Raw genomic sequence first — 20,818 nt, forward strand, 5'->3', positions numbered from 1 at the left:
AGCCACCATCCAGCTATATACCGCCATCCTGCTATAGCCACCATCCAGCTACATACCGCCATCCTGGTATAGCCCCACCCCCCAATCCTGTGGCACACAAAAAATAAACGTTTGTACTCTTTCCTTTCCTCGCTCCACGCAGCATCACTCGTCTTTCTGTCTGTGCCAGCAGCAGCGCCGCTGACCTATGTGGAGCCGTCACCGTTCCATGCAGCATTGCGATGTTCTCCTGTGTACCAGCTCGCTGATGTGTGTGGAGAGCGATGCGCACACGGGTGACGTCATCGCTGTACGCACCACTAGTCTCCACACACAGCCGCGGCCGGCAGACAGGAGGACATTGTGATGCTGCAGGGAACGGTGACCAGTGAGTATACTTATTCACTGCCCCCCATCCTGTGCTGATGATGCGCGGGGGACAGTGAATATAGCCACCCATGATCACTCCAGGCTGTAGTTTCCAGGTGTGATCACGCGGGCCGGCCGGCTGTTAATTATACGCGCATTCCCCGCCCATCATCCCGACTACCTGTCAGCGCTGAGAGATGATGGGCGGGAGGATGCTTATGAAATGAGCGGGCCCACGTGGTCATGGCAGGAGCTGCTACAGCCTGTGCATGCTGCCGATGACCCGCAACACCCTCATTTCCTGCAGCCATGCCCTACATTCAGACTATAAGACGCACCCCCCACTTTCCCCCAACATGTGGGAATTTAGAATCTTACAGCACAGCTTTTCAGAATCTAAAATATCAAATGGATTTTTATGGGGAAAACTTGCTGACTTGTTAATAAATAGGATTCTGTCCTCTAAATTGAAAAACTTACTAAAGTGAAATCTTGTTACATTCACTTGTATTTTTCAGGCAATACCAATATGACTATAGCCAACAAGGTGGTTTTATACCTCCAGACATGATGAGTCAACAGCAGCCTTACACAGGACAGATCTATCAACCAACGCAAACGTACACTCCGACGTCTCCAGATTCTGTGTATGGAAGCAGTTTTGATGATGAGCCACCTTTGTTAGAAGGTAAAGTCCAGTCTCTGTAATAAACAGGATATATTGAGCTGTAAATAAAATGACACAATGACTGCTTATCAGCCAGGACAACAATGTTTCAGAATTGTGACCTGAAAGTGATATGCTTTAACTTTTTTCCAAATATATATATATATATATATATATATATATATATATATATATATATATATATATATATATATATATATATATATATATAAATATTTATTTATTTTTTTTTTCTTGTATTTCACTATTAATTTGTCTCTTCAGCTTTGACATTGAGAGGGGTTTTCCTCAGAATCAACACAATAATGTGTCTGATAGTTGTGGTCCCACATCTAGGTCTCCAACCAAACACCAGAACAAGGGCCCCTTTTTCCTTGTTAGCAGTCAAGCATTCGACCTGCTAGACCCTTCAAAGTCTATGATACTGGCTTGAGATGACAAAGACCTGTAGATGGTTGTCTTCTTTTCTGTAGCATTTAACCCATTAACTACATATGACATAATGTTACTTCATAGGTTGGCTCCCTTTCTTTGATGTTGGCTCTGGAGCGGAGTCCGCATTTTTTCCCAGCAGATGATAGCTGTGTCATTCAGTCATTATCTGCCTCTTAACGGCTGAAGGTGGCTGTTAACCTGTTAAATGCTCCTGTCAATCTGACAGTGCGCGCCCTAGTGGGTGTACTGTTGTAACCTCCAATAGACTCCCATCCGACTTGATTATAGGGTGGTGGTTGGTTACTATACTGGCTGAGTGCCTGCTGAAGACTGCTAACTATGTAATGACGATACTACTAAGAAAGCCAGCCCATGGCTGGTTTTCATAGGAGTTATTTATTCCTTACGTACACTAATAATGTGTTCTCTCACTCTCTCTTTCCCAAAGAGACCTAAAAGTGTTAAAAGACTGAAAAATATAAATTTGAAATCACACCACCACCCCTTATGTACCTAATTAAAAATAACACATGATATCTCTATGTCCGTAAGTCTGATCAATAAAAAAGAATAAAATTAAAACCTAGTAAAAAGGATTTCACTTGTGCGTCATACCAGGCATCTGTAGCATTCATGGCATCAGAAATGGTGTGAAATTTGGTACCCTTGAGGTGTTTCTTCGGGTTTTGAAACAGATGATAGTCGGAGGGAGCTAGATCTGGTGCATAAGATTGGGTGGTCAACCAGCTGGAAGCCCAACTCTGCCAGTTTTGCCATGGTCGCTTGTGCAGTGTGAGCGGAGGCATTGTCTTACAGGAAGAAGATTCCTTTGGTCAACTTGCTGTGTGTTTTGGCCTCCATAGCTGCCTTCAGTTGGTCCAAAAGTTTAATATAATACCTTGCATTGATGGTGGAACCCTTTTGAAGGTAGTCCAGTAGCAGCAGGCCCTCCTTATCCCAGAACACTGACGCCATCACCTTAGTGGCTGATTTTTGCACCTTGAATTTCTTTGGACGAGGAGAACCACTGTGCCTCCACTCTTTTGACTGCTCCTTGTTTTCAGGGTCATACAAATAAATCCAGGTCTCCTCCATAGTGACCAGTCAAGCCAGGAAGTTCTTATCAGTCCAGAAATGCTGAAAAATGGACCGGGAAGTTTTCACTCGCCTGCTTTTCTGATCTGTTGTCAAACATTTGGGGACTCACTTTGCAGATAGCTTCCTCATGTCCAAATGGTCATGGATAATGACAGAAAACGCGTTAACGGGAAATCCCCATGTCTGCTATTACTTTAGCTGAAATTCATAAATGCTCCAGTATGAGGCTGTGCACAGCATCAATGATTTTTGGAACAACCACCACTCTGTCGTCCAGGACGTTCCTCATCGTTGGTGCTGAAGTGGCCCATTTTAAATTTGGCAACCCAGTTGTTAACTGTGGAATATGAAGGGCATCGATTCCTCAAATGTCTGCGACATTTCACTATGAATATCCTTTGTGGACTTTTCTTGCAGAAACAATTGTATCACTCATCTGCTCTCAGTTGCTGTGAATATCGCATTAGACTCTGCCATTTGTAGAACACTGTTGCTATAAGCAACAAACACAATTTTGAAAACGTGTAGTAGACACACAAGGCTTTCATGTGATGTAACATTCATTACCATATAAACAAAAGAATCACAAAGCCAAAGACTTATCAGCAGCCCCTCATAATGAGAAAAAAACAAAATGCCAGAATTAGGCTGGTTCGCCTGCTTTTCTAGCAAAAAAACAAACAAAAAAAAAACAATCAAAACGTATGTAACCTAAAATGATATCAACAGTATGAATAAAAAGTTTCCTTTTTATCAATTTCCTAATTTTTTTTTTTTTTTTTTTCTTTCATTTTAAATAGTTACCTGAAAAATCATTTCCAGGGCATTTTTACCATGTAATGAACACTATTTAAAAAAAAAAAAATTAAAGTAAAAAAAATAATTGTGGAATTGCGCTTTCTTCTCTATTTTGACGTACTCCTGAATTTATGTCCTACTTTTGAGTACATTACATGATAAAATGTTTAGAATCCTTTTTAAAGTACAGCTCGCCCAGCAAATAAGACATTTATACCGCTATATTGACAGAAAAATAAATATTTTGACTCTTGGGAGAAGGGGAGGATGAAATGAAAGTGCAAAAGAAGAAGAAAAAAATTGTAAGAGTTGCGTGGAATGTTAGAGCACAGGGTCAACCATCATACTAACCAAATTGGAATTCGATCACCGCGCAGCTTGCGTATTCATATGCATAATCTGAAATGTGGTCTACTTGGGGATGAACACAAGTTTTGCATATATATGTCCATATAGCCCAGTTACTATGCTTGCATGCTTACTCTGCAGAGCTTGGAATCAATTTTGACCACATTTGGCAGAAGACGTTAACTGTTCTACACCCTCTGAAGGTCGCAGATGGCAGCATCATGAACGAAACGGATCTGACTGGACCAATGGTTTTTTGTCTTGCATTTGGTGCCACCTTGTTGCTGGTATTTATAATTTTTCTGGTATTCTTTGATTTCGTGTATAGAACTGTTTTTTGAAAGTCTTTGCTGCAGGACCTGAAGCACAACGTCCATGAAGTGTTCTCTGTCTTGACATTATGCTAAACAAAAAACTCTTAGTTAAAGGCTTATCAATGTATAAAATAATTAACGGGAGCTGTTGCTCACCTTTCATGGCTTCAATGCTGCCTATCCATTGTGGTTAGTTGATTTGGTTGTAGTTGTGATATTAGGACAAAAGCATGTATCACCTCTGCAGCCAATCACTGGGCTCAGTGGCTCGGTTGATGTAATCAGCAAAAAATCACTCCGCCCAGTGACTGGTGGCAGCACTGTCCACATTACATCACTGCTGCACCACAATCACCAGAGCTTTGTTTTGTGTTCCTTGTGTATTGTTACAACAAAAAGCCAGGAATACCATTAATCTGTGACTAAATGGATAAAGTGTATTTTTGTTTTTGAGCTTGGGCGGTCTCTAACAGGAAAGGGGTCTTTGAGTAACAGAGTAGCAGAGTGGGAGGGAACAGGGGGGAGTGCAATCACCACTCCTGGTACTCACCCCATCCCAAGCGGGTGACTGGGAAAGTGCAGCACACCGCATACGCTGTGGGCCCCACAATGATGGCGGCGGTTTCCTCCCAGAGCTGATCTGGACAGCCCAAGGGACGTGTCCAGCTAACAGCAGGGAGCTCTGTGTTAGAGAATAGGGTTGGAGTCTGACTATCACACCCAATGCACTGGGAACTGCCATGTGTGAGGTACTGTCGTTACTCCAAGATGGCAGCCCCCAGTGTTTCAGTAAAAATAGAAGTAAATAAAAATTAAATACACAATTTTTAATTTTGTATTTAAAAATAATTGATTCTATAATCAATACCAAAATTAAAAAACCGCGACCCCCTTCCCTTTTAACCTGCTCACACCAGTTTCTCTACGTAAACTGTCTGTAGACACCGAGCTGCTAATCACAGGGCGCGTGTTGGACTATTACTCATAAACGTTGTGGTATATCTGTAAAAATCCTTGTTCACTAATAAAAATGCTACTTTTTGTAGAGAACCATTGTGCCAGTCATGATCAATCAACACCAAATCCATATGGAACTCCAGCTGGGAGTGCACTGGAGCACTTTTAATTTTCTAGGAAGAAGCAGGTCGAGTGCACTTCCAGCCTGATTTGCATATGGAGCTTATACTCGATTTCTTGTGACTGGCATATGAGTCAGCTTGTACATTTTTATTCTGTTTTTCTTTCTTTGTAATTTTTTTTTTTTTCCTCCTAGGCTGGGAAAATTCAGTTTGGATATGTCTATGGAATCAGTGCAATTGGATGTCTAGGGATGTTCTGCCTTCTTAATCTGATGAGTATGACCGGAGTTTCATTTGGCTGTGTTTCCAGTGTATTGGGCTACTGTCTTCTTCCAATGATAATCCTGTCTGGATTCGCTGTAGTTTTTTCTTTGCAGTAAGTCTGTTTTTCTTTATCTAAATTGTTTAACTGCAACACAACCCTTTACCTCATGGGTGTGACAAGTTATACTGTGGTTTTGAAATGTCACCCTCGTCACATTTTCCCCCTTCCCCATTGACTCCAAACGTGACATTAACCCCTAAAACAGGTAGTCCAGTCAAAGTAAAACCTGATCAAGGAGCATGGGATATGTAATAAAATAACAAACTCAGTCAAACGCTCCTACAGGGACCTACCTGGCTTCAATCAGGCCGCCTTGTGGTCTGCGCAGACAGGAAATAAGATGTCACCACCTCACAAGACTATGGGCCGTAGCTGCCTGTGATGGGCCGCAGCGCATAATTATAAAACACCTGTTGGTGGTGGAGCAGTGACATCTTCTCTTTATGAACATGCAAACCATGGACCTGCCTGCGGTAGATCTGTATGTTAGACCAATGGTTGAAGTGTTCAATATGCAAAGTGAGACTGTTAAAAAAAAAAAAAACCAAAAAAGTTGTAAAATCAGGGATCTGTGCTAGGACCAATTCTTTTTAATGTCTTTATTAATTACCTTGTGGATGGGATTGATAGTAAACTGTCAGTCTTTGCTGATGACACCAAACTATGTAGGATATTAAAAACTGACCTTGATAGTACAATATTACAAAAAGATCTGGATAAGATGTCAGAATGGGCAGATACTTGGCAAATGAGATTTAATGTTGATAAATGTAAAGTAATGCACCTAGGACTGAGTAATCCTATAGCTGCGTATACATTAAATGGAAGTAAACTCGGGACTACAGAACAGGAGAAGGACTTGGGTATTCTCATTACAAATAAGCTGAGCAGCAGTACTCAATGTCAAGCAGCAGCTGAAAAAGCAAACCAGATTTTAGGGTGTATAAAAAGAAGAGAGATTAGATCCCGTGATCCCAACGTATTGTTACCCCTCTACAAATCACTTGTAAGGCCACATCTGGAATATGGGATCCAGTTTTGGGCTCCACATTTTAAAAAGGACATTCAGAAGTTAGAGTCAGTTCAAAGGCGGGCAACTAGACTATTACAAGGAATGGAAGGCCTCCCATATGATGACAGGTTGAAAAAGTTAGATATGTTTAGCTTAGAAAAAAGACGTCTCAGAGGAGATCTCATTTATATGTATAAATACATGTGTGGTCAATATAAAGGACTGGCACATGACTTATTTCTTCCGAAGACAATACTAAGGACCAGGGGGCACTCACTGCGAGTGGAAGAAAAGCGATTCCGATACCTAAATAGGAAAGGGTTCTTTACAGTTAGAGCAGTCAGACTGTGAAATGCCCTACCACAAGAGGTAGTAATGGCAGATACTATAACAGCTTTTAAAAAATGCTGGATGATTTCCTCAGTACACAAAATATTGTTGGTTATAAATGACTTAGTGACCAAATGTAGAACTGGTGGAGGAAGGTTGTACTAGATGTACCTAGGTCTTTTTTCAACCTTAGTAACTATGTAACTAAAAAATTGGTATCACTATGATCAGAAAAACCAGAGTTATAAAAGTCACATTATTTATCCTGCACCATAAACACCTTTTAAGAAAGGGATACCAATATGAACAAAACAGAGAATGCGTTTTTTTCATTATATTGCCACATAATGAGTTGTATGTAAAGAAAAGTGGTATCTCTTGAAGGCCATTTTCACACGTTGAGTATTTATATAGTGAGCTTTTTATACCTCAGTGTTTGGAGTGGTACAGCCAGAGGAAAAGTACAATAGAAATATGTGCACCACTTCTGCATTTCCTACAAATAGTGAGGCAGAATACTGAACTTGTGACCGTGGCCTAAATCATCTGACAGAAATAAAGTCCTCATATAGCTCTATGAGCGTAAGAATAAGTTGGTTTTCAGAATACGACTGCAAGAACAAATGGTGTGAAAAGTCCCTATATATATAGATATAGATATAGACAGGGCCGGATTAAGGTTGGTGGGGGCCCCTGGGCAGAAAATCTGGTGGGGGCCCCATAAACGTTAACATTTTTAGCCATAACAGTAGAGCGCGAACTGTAGCATTTAGATATAAATTTAATGAACATTTATCTTCTCCTGTTCTGCCACATTCAGATTTACAGGACTACAATACAGATACAGTCCAGGATCACTCACAGCCGTCACTTATACACACACAGTACAATACAGATACAGTCCAGGATCACTCACAGCAGTCACTTATACACACACAGTACAATACAGATACAGTCCAGGATCACTCACAGCAGTCACTTATACACACACAGTACAATACAGATACAGTCCAGAATCACTCACAGCAGTCACTTATACACACACAGTACAATACAGATACAGTCCAGAATCACTCACAGCAGTCACTTATATACACACAGTACAATACAGATACAGTCCAGGATCACTCACAGCAGTCACTTATATACACACAGTACAATACAGATACAGTCCAGAATCACTCACAGCAGTCACTTATACACACACAGTACAATACAGATACAGTCCAGAATCACTCACAGCAGTCACTTATACACACACAGTACAATACAGATACAGTCCAGGATCACTCACAGCAGTCACTTATACACACACAGTACAATACAGATACAGTCCAGGATAACTCACAGCTGTCACCCATACACACAGTACAATACAGATACAGTCCAGGATCACTCACAGCAGTCACTTATATACACACAGTACAATACAGATACAGTCCAGAATCACTCACAGCCGTCACTTATACACACACAGTACAATACAGATACAGTCCAGGATCACTCACAGCCGTCACTTATACACACAGTACAATACAGATACAGTCCAGGATCACTCACAGCCGTCACTTATACACACACAGTACAATACAGATACAGTCCAGGATCACTCACAGCCGTCACTTATACACACAGTACAATACAGATACAGTCCAGGATCACTCACAGCCGTCACTTATACACACAGTACAATACAGATACAGTCCAGGATCACTCACAGCAGTCACTTATATACACACAGTACAATACAGATACAGTCCAGAATCACTCACAGCCGTCACTTATACACACACAGTACAATACAGATACAGTCCAGGATCACTCACAGCAGTCACTTATATACACACAGTACAATACAGATACAGTCCAGAATCACTCACAGCCGTCACTTATACACACACAGTACAATACAGATACAGTCCAGGATCACTCACAGCCGTCACTTACACACAGTACAATACAGATACAGTCCAGGATCACTCACAGCCGTCACTTATACACACAGTACAATACAGACACAGTCCAGGATCACTCACAGCCGTCACTTATACACACAGTACAATACAGACACAGTCCAGAATCACTCACAGCAGTCACTTATACACAGTACAATGCAGATACAGTCCAGGATCACTCACAGCAGTCACTTATACACACACAGTACAATGCAGATACAGTCCAGGATCACTCACAGCAGTCACTTATACACACACAGTACAATACAGATACAGTCCAGGATCACTCACAGCAGTCACTTATACACACAGTACAATACAGACACAGTCCAGGATCACTCACAGCCGTCACTTATACACAGTACAATACAGATACAGTCCAGGATCACTCACAGCAGTCACTTATACACACAGTACAATACAGACACAGTCCAGGATCACTCACAGCCGTCACTTATACACAGTACAATACAGATACAGTCCAGGATCACTCACAGCAGTCACTTATACACACAGTACAATACAGACACAGTCCAGGATCACTCACAGCCGTCACTTATACACAGTACAATACAGATACAGTCCAGGATCACTCACAGCAGTCACTTATACACACAGTACAATACAGATACAGTCCAGGATCACTCACAGCAGTCACTTATACACACAGTACAATACAGATACAGTCCAGGATCACTCACAGCAGTCACTTATACACACAGTACAATACAGATACAGTCCAGGATCACTCACAGCAGTCACTTATACACAGAAAGTAGAGTTACTCACATATTTTTTTATTCATCCCAATGTTAAGGCAGCCAGGGCCGGCTCCAGGTTTTTGTGGTCCCCGGTTGAGTCTCAGTGGACCCCATCCACACACAGACACGCACATACACATACAGGCATACGTACATATACATATTTGAAGACAAATTCACAAAAATACATTTAAACAGACAAATATATGCACAGTCATATACACTGACATACATACAGACACAGACGCATTACAGGTGTTAATATGGAGAAGTCACAAGCAGCATCACTCACCTCCCCCGCTTGTTTCCAGCTCCTCCAGGACATATGGCTGTGTTGCATGATGGCCATCAATAACAGACATGACTGCACACCATGCACACTGACACAGCACTGCTGTATATACATCACAGGAGGGGCTAGGGCCTACAATATATACATTACAGGAGGGGGCATAGATGTTGCTGGAGTGGCAAACAGCTCTGGTGGCGTACACATTACTGGGATGGGTGGCTTAGCGCTCTGGGGTGCCGCACAGACTGCTCTGATTCATATACACACACAGCTCTGCTTCACACACACACACAGCTCTGCTTCACACACACACACACACAGCTCTGCTTCACACACACACACACAGCTCTGCTTCACACACACACACACAGCTCTGCTTCACACACACACACACAGCTCTGCTTCACACACACACACACACAGCTCTGCTTCACACACACACACACAGCTCTGCTTCAAACACACACACACACACAGCTCTGTTTCACACACACACACACAGCTCTGTTTCACACACACACAGCTCTGCTTCACACACACACACAGCTCTGCTTCACACACACACACACACACACACACACAGCTCTGCTTCACACACACACACACACACACACAGCTCTGCTTCACACACACACACACACACAGCTCTGCTTCACACACACACACACACAGCTCTGCTTCACACACACACACACACAGCTCTGCTTCAAACACACACACACACAGCTCTGTTTCACACACACACAGCTCTGTTTCACACACACACAGCTCTGTTTCACACACACAGCTCTGTTTCACACACACAGCTCTGTTTCACACACACAGCTCTGTTTCACACACACAGCTCTGTTTCACACACACAGCTCTGTTTCACACACACACACAGCTCTGTTTCACACACACACACAGCTCTGTTTCACACACACACAGCTCTGTTTCACACACACACAGCTCTGTTTCACACACACACAGCTCTGTTTCACACACACACAGCTCTGTTTCACACACACAGCTCTGTTTCACACACACAGCTCTGTTTCACACACACACACACACAGCTCTGTTTCACACACACAGCTCTGTTTCACACACACACACACACAGCTCTGTTTCACACACACACACACACAGCTCTGTTTCACACACACACACAGCTCTGTTTCACACACACACACACACACACACACACACACACACACACACACAGCTGTTTCACACACAGCTCTGTTTCACACACACACACAGCTCTGTTTCACACACACACAGCTCTGTTTCACACACACACAGCTCTGTTTCACACACACACAGCTCTGTTTCACACACACACAGCTCTGTTTCACACACACACAGCTCTGTTTCACACACACACAGCTCTGTTTCACACACACACAGCTCTGTTTCACACACACACAGCTCTGTTTCACACACACACAGCTCTGTTTCACACACACACAGCTCTGTTTCACACACACACAGCTCTGTTTCACACACACACAGCTGTTTCACACACACACACACACACACACACAGCTCTGTTTCACACACACACACACACACACACACACACACAGCTTCTGTTTCACACACACACACACACACACACACACACACACACACACACACACACACACACACACAGCTTCTGTTTCTCTCACACACACACACACACACACAAACACACAGCTTCTGTTTCTCTCACACACACACACACACACACACAGCTTCTGTTTCACACACACACACACACACACAGCTTCTGTTTCTCACACACACACACACACACACACACACACACACACAGCTTCTGTTTCTCTCACACACACACACACACACAAACACACAGCTTCTGTTTCTCTCACACACACACACACACACACACACACACACACACACACACACAGCTTCTGTTTCTCTCACACACACACACACACACACACACAGCTCTGTTTCTCACACACACACACACACACACACACACACACACAGCTCTGTTTCTCACACACACACACAGCTCTGCTTCACACACCACACATCTTTCTTCAGCTCTGCCCTTACCTGCTCTGATGCCATCCTCCTGCTGCTCCGGTATAGGCCGCCGTCCTCCTGCTGCTGTTCCGGTGCCGCGGCCATCCTCCTGCTCCGGTGAGTCTCCTCTCCTGGCCACGGTGCCGGTCTTCTCATCCGCGGCCGCGGATGAGAAGACCGGCGCCGCGGCCACATATGAGAAGACCGGCGTCGCGGCCGCGGCGGCGTCCTGCTGTGACATCCGCGGCCGCGGCGGCGTCGTGCTGTGACATCCGCGGCCGCGGCGGCGTCCTGCTGTGACATCCGCGGCCGCGGCGGCGTCCTGCTGTGACGGCCGCGGCATTGGACCCCGCAGCAGAGCAGGGAGCAGGCATACCTATGACCCCGGAAGTACAAACTACTTCCGGGGTCAATCAGCGTCCTGCGCCCGCAGATACAAATAAATGTAGGTGCGCGCACCCCCCCCCCCCGAAAACACAGCTGATTTATTAGACTGTCTTTACGGAGGGGGAGAGGGTGTGAAGAAGAAAAAAAAAAAATTGCTGACGGGTGGCAAGTATGGCCCTGGTGGTGGGGGCCCCCTTGGAAGCTCTGATGGTGGGGGCCCCGGGGCTGAAGCCCCGCCTGCCCTGCCTATAATCCGGCCCTGGATATAGATATAGATATGATATGATATTTATATGTGAGACTGACCAGGGTTGTCTATGACGGCCGGTACGTCTCGCCCCGGTTGTGCTCCCTCCATGTATAGAAAGCAACTCCACTCCAGGGTTTATTGCTGTTTCCCTGCAGGCTGAAAGGAGGGTTAAAAGGAAACATTAACCGGGGTGTGGGGCCCTAGTGTGAGGGAGTGAACACAACTCCCTAAGCTTCTGCCGAAGAAGCACATGTGAGCCATTTCTGGACTCTGGCTTGTTGGTTCTGGAGGAGGATATTCCGGAATCCGTGTGGTGTGCTGTTTTTTGGATTTGGTTTGTGCAATAAACTGTGTGCTGTGACCATTGGCGCCTGGATCCCGTGTCTTCTGTCGCGCAGCCGACCACGTTACCTCACATATATATATATATATATGTATGTATGTATGTGTGTATATATATGTATATATATGTATATATATATATATATATATATATATATATATATATATATATATATATATATATATATATATATATATATATATATATATATAATGTATATATGTGTATGTATGTGTGTGTGTAATTATATGTGTATGTATTGTCGCTCACTCTTGCAGGTGTTTTTTGTTTTTTTTTTTTTTAGTTTTGTCTGCTTCCTAAGAAATCTGAATAAAACTTACACCTCCCTCCAAAAAATGAACAAGCTATGTATTCTGCTACATTTACTATGGCCATTCCAAAAAAAATAAATAAAAAAATTGTTATTTACACACTATAAAACTACTTACATTTTTAAATATACAGTATATATAACTTACAATATGTGTATGTATATCTATCTCACTTATCCCACACTGCAAACAGGGTAAAAATCCACAAAAATGTGGCTCGTGTAACACTACCCAGTAAAACTACAGATTTATGCATGTCTAAAAGACAACATTGCTGGAGCGAAGGAGATTTCAGTGCACAGCAGCTGCACTGTACACTGGGATTTCTCCCGGTCTGTGGTTTCCCCGTCCCCTCCGGTCTGTGAATGACAGATCACTGTTGAGATTTCCAACAGAGGAAGTGTCCGTTTACAGACTGGAGGCAGGCGGTTGGGCTGAGGAATTACTCCGGGAGGAGAAGACCCAGTGTGCAGTCTGGCCCCTCATCCCTGAAGGCTAATTAGCAGACAAGTTCAAATGTTGATTAAGGAAAAACTATAAAGTGGAATTCATCATCAAAGGTATCAATTTAAGCCCTTCACGAGTATCCGATTTTCACTATATGGTAGATCTGATGTGTTTGTGTGATGCCTCAGGTCGGTACAAGTTCATAGACACCAAACATATATAGGTTTACTGTTATCTAAGGGGTTAAAATAAAATCAGAAGTTTGTGGCGCAAGTTTTGTGCCATTTTCCGCAACCCAAAGCATTCTCATTTTTCGGGATCTATGGCTCAGTGTTGGCTTATTTTTTGTCTCAAGCTGACGTTTTTAGCGGTTTTGCATTTTACATTTTTGCACAGATGCTACGTTTCGATTGCCAGTTATTGTATTTTGCGCAAAATTCGTGGTGACCAAAAAGACGTAGTTTGGGCGCCATTTACTGATCAAATTGATTTCATATTTTGATTGGGCATTTCTAAACACGGCAGTACCAAATGAGTTTTTTTTTTTTTAACTCTTTAATTTTCAATGAGGCGAAAAGGGGGTGATTTGAACTTTTTAGTTTTTAAACTTTTTTTTTTATATTCATTTTACTGGTCCCCCTTGGGGGCTATAAGGATCAGCAGTTTGCTTATTTTATTTTTCCCGATTTAGAGCTGCATCACTCAGATCGGGAGAAAAACTTTTCTTATAAGCTGCAGTACTTGGCTGCTTCTTACAGTACCTGAGTCATGTGAGCTACATGAGTCATGACATGACCCTGTGCTACTATGACATCCATCGGATCCACGTGATCACGTCACATGACTTCCGGTGCCAGGTGGTGAGTAAACTTTTACCGCGACCACTGTTATAATTGCACGGTCAAATTCTGACAGCGCCATTTTAAGGGGTTAACAGGTACGGGCTGATCGCGGATCTGCTCGTGCCTGCTAGGCACACGTGTCAGCTGTACAAATCAGCTGACATGTGCGCGGATCCCCCCCCTGGCTGCCCGCGGCAGCCGGGAGGGATTAACACTGACTGCTAGAATGTAATTTTACTGCCCCCAGTTGTTAAGGGGTTAATCAGTATTACATCTGTGTCTTTACTTTACCTAATTATGCTGATGGGGTCTCTTTAACAGCTCTAAAAAAAATCCTTTTTTTTCTTTTCCCCCCTCGCCCATTTTGCTCTCCATATGGTTATAAAATACATTTTGCAGGGATATTAAAAAATTAAGTTTTATTGCTCATTACTTCTGTAACTTTATGCTTTTTAGTCCCAGTTAGGCTAAGTTCACATTTCCGCTAAAATCTATCAGTCACAATCCGCTGCTCTTGTAAACAACGGAATCCGTTTAGCGGATTCCGCTGCTCCCATAGACTTGCATGAGCAGCGGATTGTGACTGATGCTGCGTTGCACCCTCCGCCCGACTGATCAGTCGTGGAACGACTGACCGCCGGGTGGGGGGAACACAGCATGTAACGTTTTTTGAGCAGCGAGATCCGTCGGATTTCGCTGCGCATGCTCTCTGGCTCCCTGCACACGTCACCAGCTTTGGTTGGTTACCCGATATTTACCCTGGTTACGGTGCAAGGAGCCAGCGCTAAGCGGTGTAGGCCCGTAACCAAGGTAAATATCGGGTAACCAAGGTAAACATCGGGTGCTTTGCTGTTACCCGATATTTAGGCTGGTTACGTGTGCAGGGAGGCCGACACTTCCCCGCTCGGCCCCGCCCCCTCCCGCACTCCGCACATGTATGTACACACACACACACACACACCTGTCCCCAGCCATGCAGACCAGCACTGCCACTGACACCCTCGTCTGGCTCCGCCCCCTCCCGCACTTTGCATGTGCACACACACACATACATACATACATACATACATACATGCATGCATACATGCATACATACATACATACATACATACATACACACACACACACACACACACACACACACACACACACACACACACACACACACACTCACCTGTCCCCAGCCATGCAGACCGCAGCACTTCTACTGACATCCTCAGCGCCTGGCCCCGCCCCCCGCTCGGCTCCGCCCCCTCCCGCACTTTGCATGTGCACACACACACATACATACATACACACATACATACATGCACATACACACACTCACTCACTCACAGATACACTCACCTGTCCCCAGCCATGCAGACCGCAGCACTTCCACTGACATCCTCAGCGCCTGGCCCCGCCCCCCCGCTCGGCTCTGCCCCCGAACTCCGCCCCCCGCACACAACGGAATCCGACAAAGAATTCTGTTCTTTGTCATCAGCGTTGAATAGCGCATCAGTCACATGCGTCAAGCGACGCATGTGACTGATACAAATCACGCATCAGTCACATGCGTCAAGCGACGCATGTGACTGATACAAATCAACGGAAATGTGAACTTAGCCTTACAGCGCAAATTCAGCCTCCTGGCTGCACAGCAGATTTGACCTGCTAAGATCCAGCAACTCTTGCTCCTTCCCAACATCCGATGATCACTAGGACAGAAGGAGGAGCTCTCAGCGTTTCCTATTCTGTATACGCTGTACTGTCTCCCCATTATTTGTATATAGCTTGTAGTATTTGAAATGTTTGTGTAAATGTACCGGTCTTGTAATATTCTACTATAGTAATATCTGTGTTTTTATTACAGAGGGATTGTTGGTGTTCTCCTCACAGCGTTAATAATTGGCTGGTGCAGCTTCTCTGCCTCGAAGATCTTCATTTCTGCTTTGGCCATGGAAGGACAGCAGCTTCTTGTCGCGTATCCTTGTGCTTTGTTATATGGTGTATTCGCCCTAATTTCTGTGTTTTGAACTGTACATTGTTGGACAGCAATGGACCAAACACATGGTGAAGATGGATCTAATCTGCTGCTGTGGATCACTAAGCCGTTATTGTCATGCACACCTTTGGGGAACAAGTGACGTACATTGTACGTTCATGTTTTATATTGGACTTTTTAATTACTGAAGTTACTCAGAATATTGTAAAGTGCTCACATTTGATGGCATTTACTGGCTGTAACATCGAGCATGCCATGAGTTATTGCATGAAGGAGCAAAATTTCCAAGTAATAAAGAAGGTTTTGAGTTCAAGATGTCTTCTATTTTGTAACAGAAGCTAATGCAATTTGTCAGTGTTTGACCCTATGTTCAACGCTATTTCACAGTTTACATATAAATATCAAATTCGTTTTTGTAAATACCTTGTTACTATTTTTAATGTGGTCCTATATTCTAGCCCAGAGCTGCATTTGTAATTCTGCTGGTCATCCTTTGAAACAATAAAGCTTGTTGACAGAGGCTCTTTTGACAATCTTGACAAGCATTTCAACAAGCGTCTGTTTTTCCGACCTCAGATGACTTAAAGGGAACCTGTCATCAGAAATTTTGCTTTAAACCTAAAGTTTCCCCCTCTGCAGCTTTTGGGCTGCATTCTAGCAGGTTCCTGTACTTTTTGTGGCCCCTTTTAAACCAAATTAAATACTTTATAAACTTGTACCTTTTGCTATCTAAATTTTGTAAATCGTCCATGGGGGCGGGCTCTCTGCTGACCGTTGCTGTTCCTCCAACAGATTTACGCCGCCCCCCCAACGCTGAATTTCATATCTCAGGACGCCGCCCCTGGGCGCCCGTGGTCCCGCGCATGCGCTGTGCGACTGTAGCGGAACTGTGCACTGTGTGCACGTGTGACTGCTGGTGACGTTTTGCGCAGGCACGAGGTTATGGGCGGCGCTGTGAGTGTCATCAGCAAGTGCCGCCCATAACCTCGTGACGCACTTTCCCCTCTTCCTCCAGCGTTCTGCGCAAGCGCTTGCTGGCCAGATGACCCGACGTCACCTCTTTTCCCATCTTGCCCTGCTGCAGGCTAAGATGGGAAGGAGGTGACGTCGGGTTATTTGGCCGGCGAGTGCTTGCACAGAACGCTGGAGGCAGTGGGGGAAAGCGTGTCCACGAGATTATGGGCGGGCACTTGCGATGCAATCACAGCACCGCCCATAATCTCGTGCTTGTGACACACGTCACCAGCGATCTTGGCGTGGGCGGCACCTCGGGCGCAGTAGGCGGCGTCCTGATGGATGAAATGGAGCGTGGAGGGACTGCGTCAATGTGCTGGAGGAACAGCAACAGTCAGCAGAGAGCCCGCCCCCATGGACGATTTACAAAATTTACATAGCAAAAGGTACAAGTTTATAAAGTATTTAATTTGGTTTAAAAGGGGCCACAAAAAGTACAGGAACCTGCTAGAATGCAGCCCAGGAGCTGCAGAGGGGGAAACTTTTAGGTTTCAAGCTAAATTTCTGATGACAGGTTCCCTTCAAGTAAATTAACCATTAAACAGGCCATGACTGCTGAGTGATTTCAGCTCTACAGTCAGCAGAATTATGAACACAGGTCTGAACTACAATTCAGGCAGTAAAGCAGGATCAGTACAAAAAAAGTAATGTATTCATACATGTAGAATTATGAAATGATGTTTAAAAGTGACCATCCGAGTGTGTTTAAGCTACTTTTTGATCATAGCTTATAAAAAACAAACTATTCTTATTTAAGTGATATTTCCCTGATACTAAAACATTAAAAATGACTATCATTTTTTAACGCTAATGTGACTCTGTTTTGCTATGTATCAAACACACATTTTTGTAAATCCTTGTAATCTAATAGTCATATGAAAAAGTTTGAGCACCCCTATTAATGTTAAAGGGAACCTGTCATCAGAAATTTCGCCTAAAACCTAACAGATTCCCCCTCTGCAGCTCCTGGGCTGCATTCTAGAAAGGTCCCTGTTAGTATTGTGCCCCCTTTCTGACCCAAAAAAAGAGTTTATATCGAGGTACCTTTTTGGCTTCTGATTCTCTAAATGTGTCACGGGGGCGGGCTGCCTGATGGCCGTTATTCTGCCCCCTGGTCCTGTATGCCGCACCCATCGCCGATTTCTATACTTCTGGACGCCGCCCACTGCTCCAGCCATCCCCGCGCATGCCCAGTGCTCATCTGTCGTGGATGAGCACTGTGCCCAGTGTCACCGGTGGTGACGTGCGCGCAGGGTTTAGATTATGGGCGGTGCTGTGATGTTAATTACCAAGCAACCGCCCATAATCGCGGGACCGCGCATTCCCCCTCGGCCTGCTTCTTTCTGCGCAAGCGCGCTGCTGCTGAACTCACGTCACCTCCTTCCCATCTTGCCCTGAGGCAGGAAATAGATGGGAAGAGCGCGGAAGCAGGAAGCACGAAGCAGGCCGAGGGGGAATGCGCGGTCCCGCGATTATGGGCGGTTGCTTGGTAATTAACATCACAGCACCGCCCATAATCTAAACCCTGCGCGCACGTCACCACCGGTGACACTGGGCACAGTGCTCATCCACGAGAGATGAGCACTGGGCATGCGCGGGGATGGCTGGAGCAGTGGGCGGCGTCCAGAAGTATAGAAATCGGCGATGGGTGCGGCATACAGGACCAGGGGGCAGAATAACGGCCATCAGGCAGCCCGCCCCCGTGACACATTTAGAGAATCAGAAGCCAAAAAGGTACCTCGATATAAACTCTTTTTTTGGGTCAGAAAGGGGGCACAATACTAACAGGGACCTTTCTAGAATGCAGCCCAGGAGCTGCAGAGGGGGAATCTGTTAGGTTTTAGGCGAAATTTCTGATGACAGGTTCCCTTTAAGGTTTTTGCAACAGCTATTTCAGTTTTATATATCTAATAACTGATGGACTGAGTAATATTTCTGGATTGAAATGAGGTTTATTGTACCAACAGAAAATGTGCAATCCGCATTCAAACAAAATTTGACCAGTGCAAAAGTATGGGCACCCTTATCAATTTCTTGAATTGAACACTCCTAACTACTTTTGACTGACTTACTAAAGCACTAAATTGGTTTTGTAACCTCATTGAGCTTTGAACTTCATAGGCAGGTGTATCCAATCATGAGAAAAGGTATTTAAGGTGGCCACTTGCAAGTTGTTCTCCTATTTGAATCTCCTATGAAGAGTGGCATCATGGGCTCCTCAAAACAACTCTCAAATGATCTGAAAACAAAGATTATTCAACATAGTTGTTCAGGGGAAGGATACAAAAAGTTGTGAGATTTAAACTGTCAGTTTCCACTGTGAGGAACATAGTAAGGAAATGGAAGAACACAGGTACAGTTCTTGTTAAGCCCAGAAGTGGCAAGCCAAGAAAAATATCAGAAAGGCAGAGAAGAAAAGTGCTGAGAACAGTCAAGGACAATCCACAGACCACCTCCGAAGACCTGCAGCTTCATCTTGCTGCAGATGGTGTCAATGTGCATTGGTCAACAATACAGCGCACTTTGCACAAGGAGAAGCTGTATGGGAGTGATGCGAAAGAAGCCGTTTCTGCAAGCACACCACAGAGTCGCTTGAGGTATGCAAAAGCACATTTGGACAAGCCAATTACATTTTGGAAGAAAGTCCTGTGGACTGATGAAACAAAGATTGAGTTGTTTGGTCATACAAAAAGGCGTTATGCATGGAGGCAAAAAAACACGGCATTCCATGAAAAGCACTTGCTACCCACAGTAAAATTTGGATGTTCCATCATGCTTTGGGGCTGTGTGGTCAATGCCTGCATCCGGAATCTTGTTAAAGTGGAGTTTCTCATGGATTCAACTCAATATCAGCAGATTCTTGACAATAATGTGCAAGAATCAGGGACGAAGTTGAAGTTACGCAGGGGATGGATATTTCAACAAGACAATGATCCAAAGCACTGGTCCAAATCTATTCCGGCATTCATGCAGAGGAACAATTACAATGTTCTGGAATGGCCATCCCAGTCCCCAGACCTGAATATCATTGAACATCTGTGGGATGATTTGAAGCGTGCTGTCCATGCTCGGCGACCATCAAACTTAACTGAACTGGAATTGTTTTGTAAACAGGAATGGTCAAACATACCTTCATCCAGGATCCAGGAACTCATTAAAAGCTACAGGAAGCGACTAGAGGCTGTTATTTTTGCAAAAGGAGGATCTACAAAATATTAATGTCACTTTTATGTTGAGGTGCCCATACTTTTGTACCGGTCAAATTTTGTTTAAATGCGGATTGCACATTTTCTGTTAGTACAATAAACTTCATTTCAATCCAGAAATATTACTCAGTCCCTCAGTTATTAGATATATGAAACTGAAATAGCTGTTGCAAAAACCCAAATTGTTATAAAGAAAAATGGT

The 20,818-nt window shown here is 44.1% G+C and overlaps 1 protein-coding gene across 2 annotated transcripts in view; it reads left to right on the top strand.

Annotated features, from left to right (window-relative positions):
* YIPF5 (Yip1 domain family member 5) overlaps positions 1 to 16,709 on the top strand; it is a 29,263-nt gene extending 12,554 nt beyond the window's left edge. For both annotated transcript variants that reach the window (XM_075344590.1, XM_075344591.1), the window contains exons 3-6: positions 867 to 1,036; positions 3,857 to 4,002; positions 5,303 to 5,484; positions 16,265 to 16,709. In XM_075344590.1, the coding sequence (XP_075200705.1) occupies positions 867 to 1,036; positions 3,857 to 4,002; positions 5,303 to 5,484; positions 16,265 to 16,427 (661 nt within the window). In that variant the 3' untranslated portion in view covers positions 16,428 to 16,709. The remainder of the gene's footprint in view (positions 1 to 866; positions 1,037 to 3,856; positions 4,003 to 5,302; positions 5,485 to 16,264) is intronic.
* The last annotated feature ends 4,109 nt before the right edge of the window (positions 16,710 to 20,818 follow it).

Source organism: Anomaloglossus baeobatrachus, chromosome 4 (assembly GCF_048569485.1).
Source record: "Anomaloglossus baeobatrachus isolate aAnoBae1 chromosome 4, aAnoBae1.hap1, whole genome shotgun sequence".
NCBI classification, from domain to species: Eukaryota; Metazoa; Chordata; class Amphibia; order Anura; family Aromobatidae; genus Anomaloglossus; species Anomaloglossus baeobatrachus.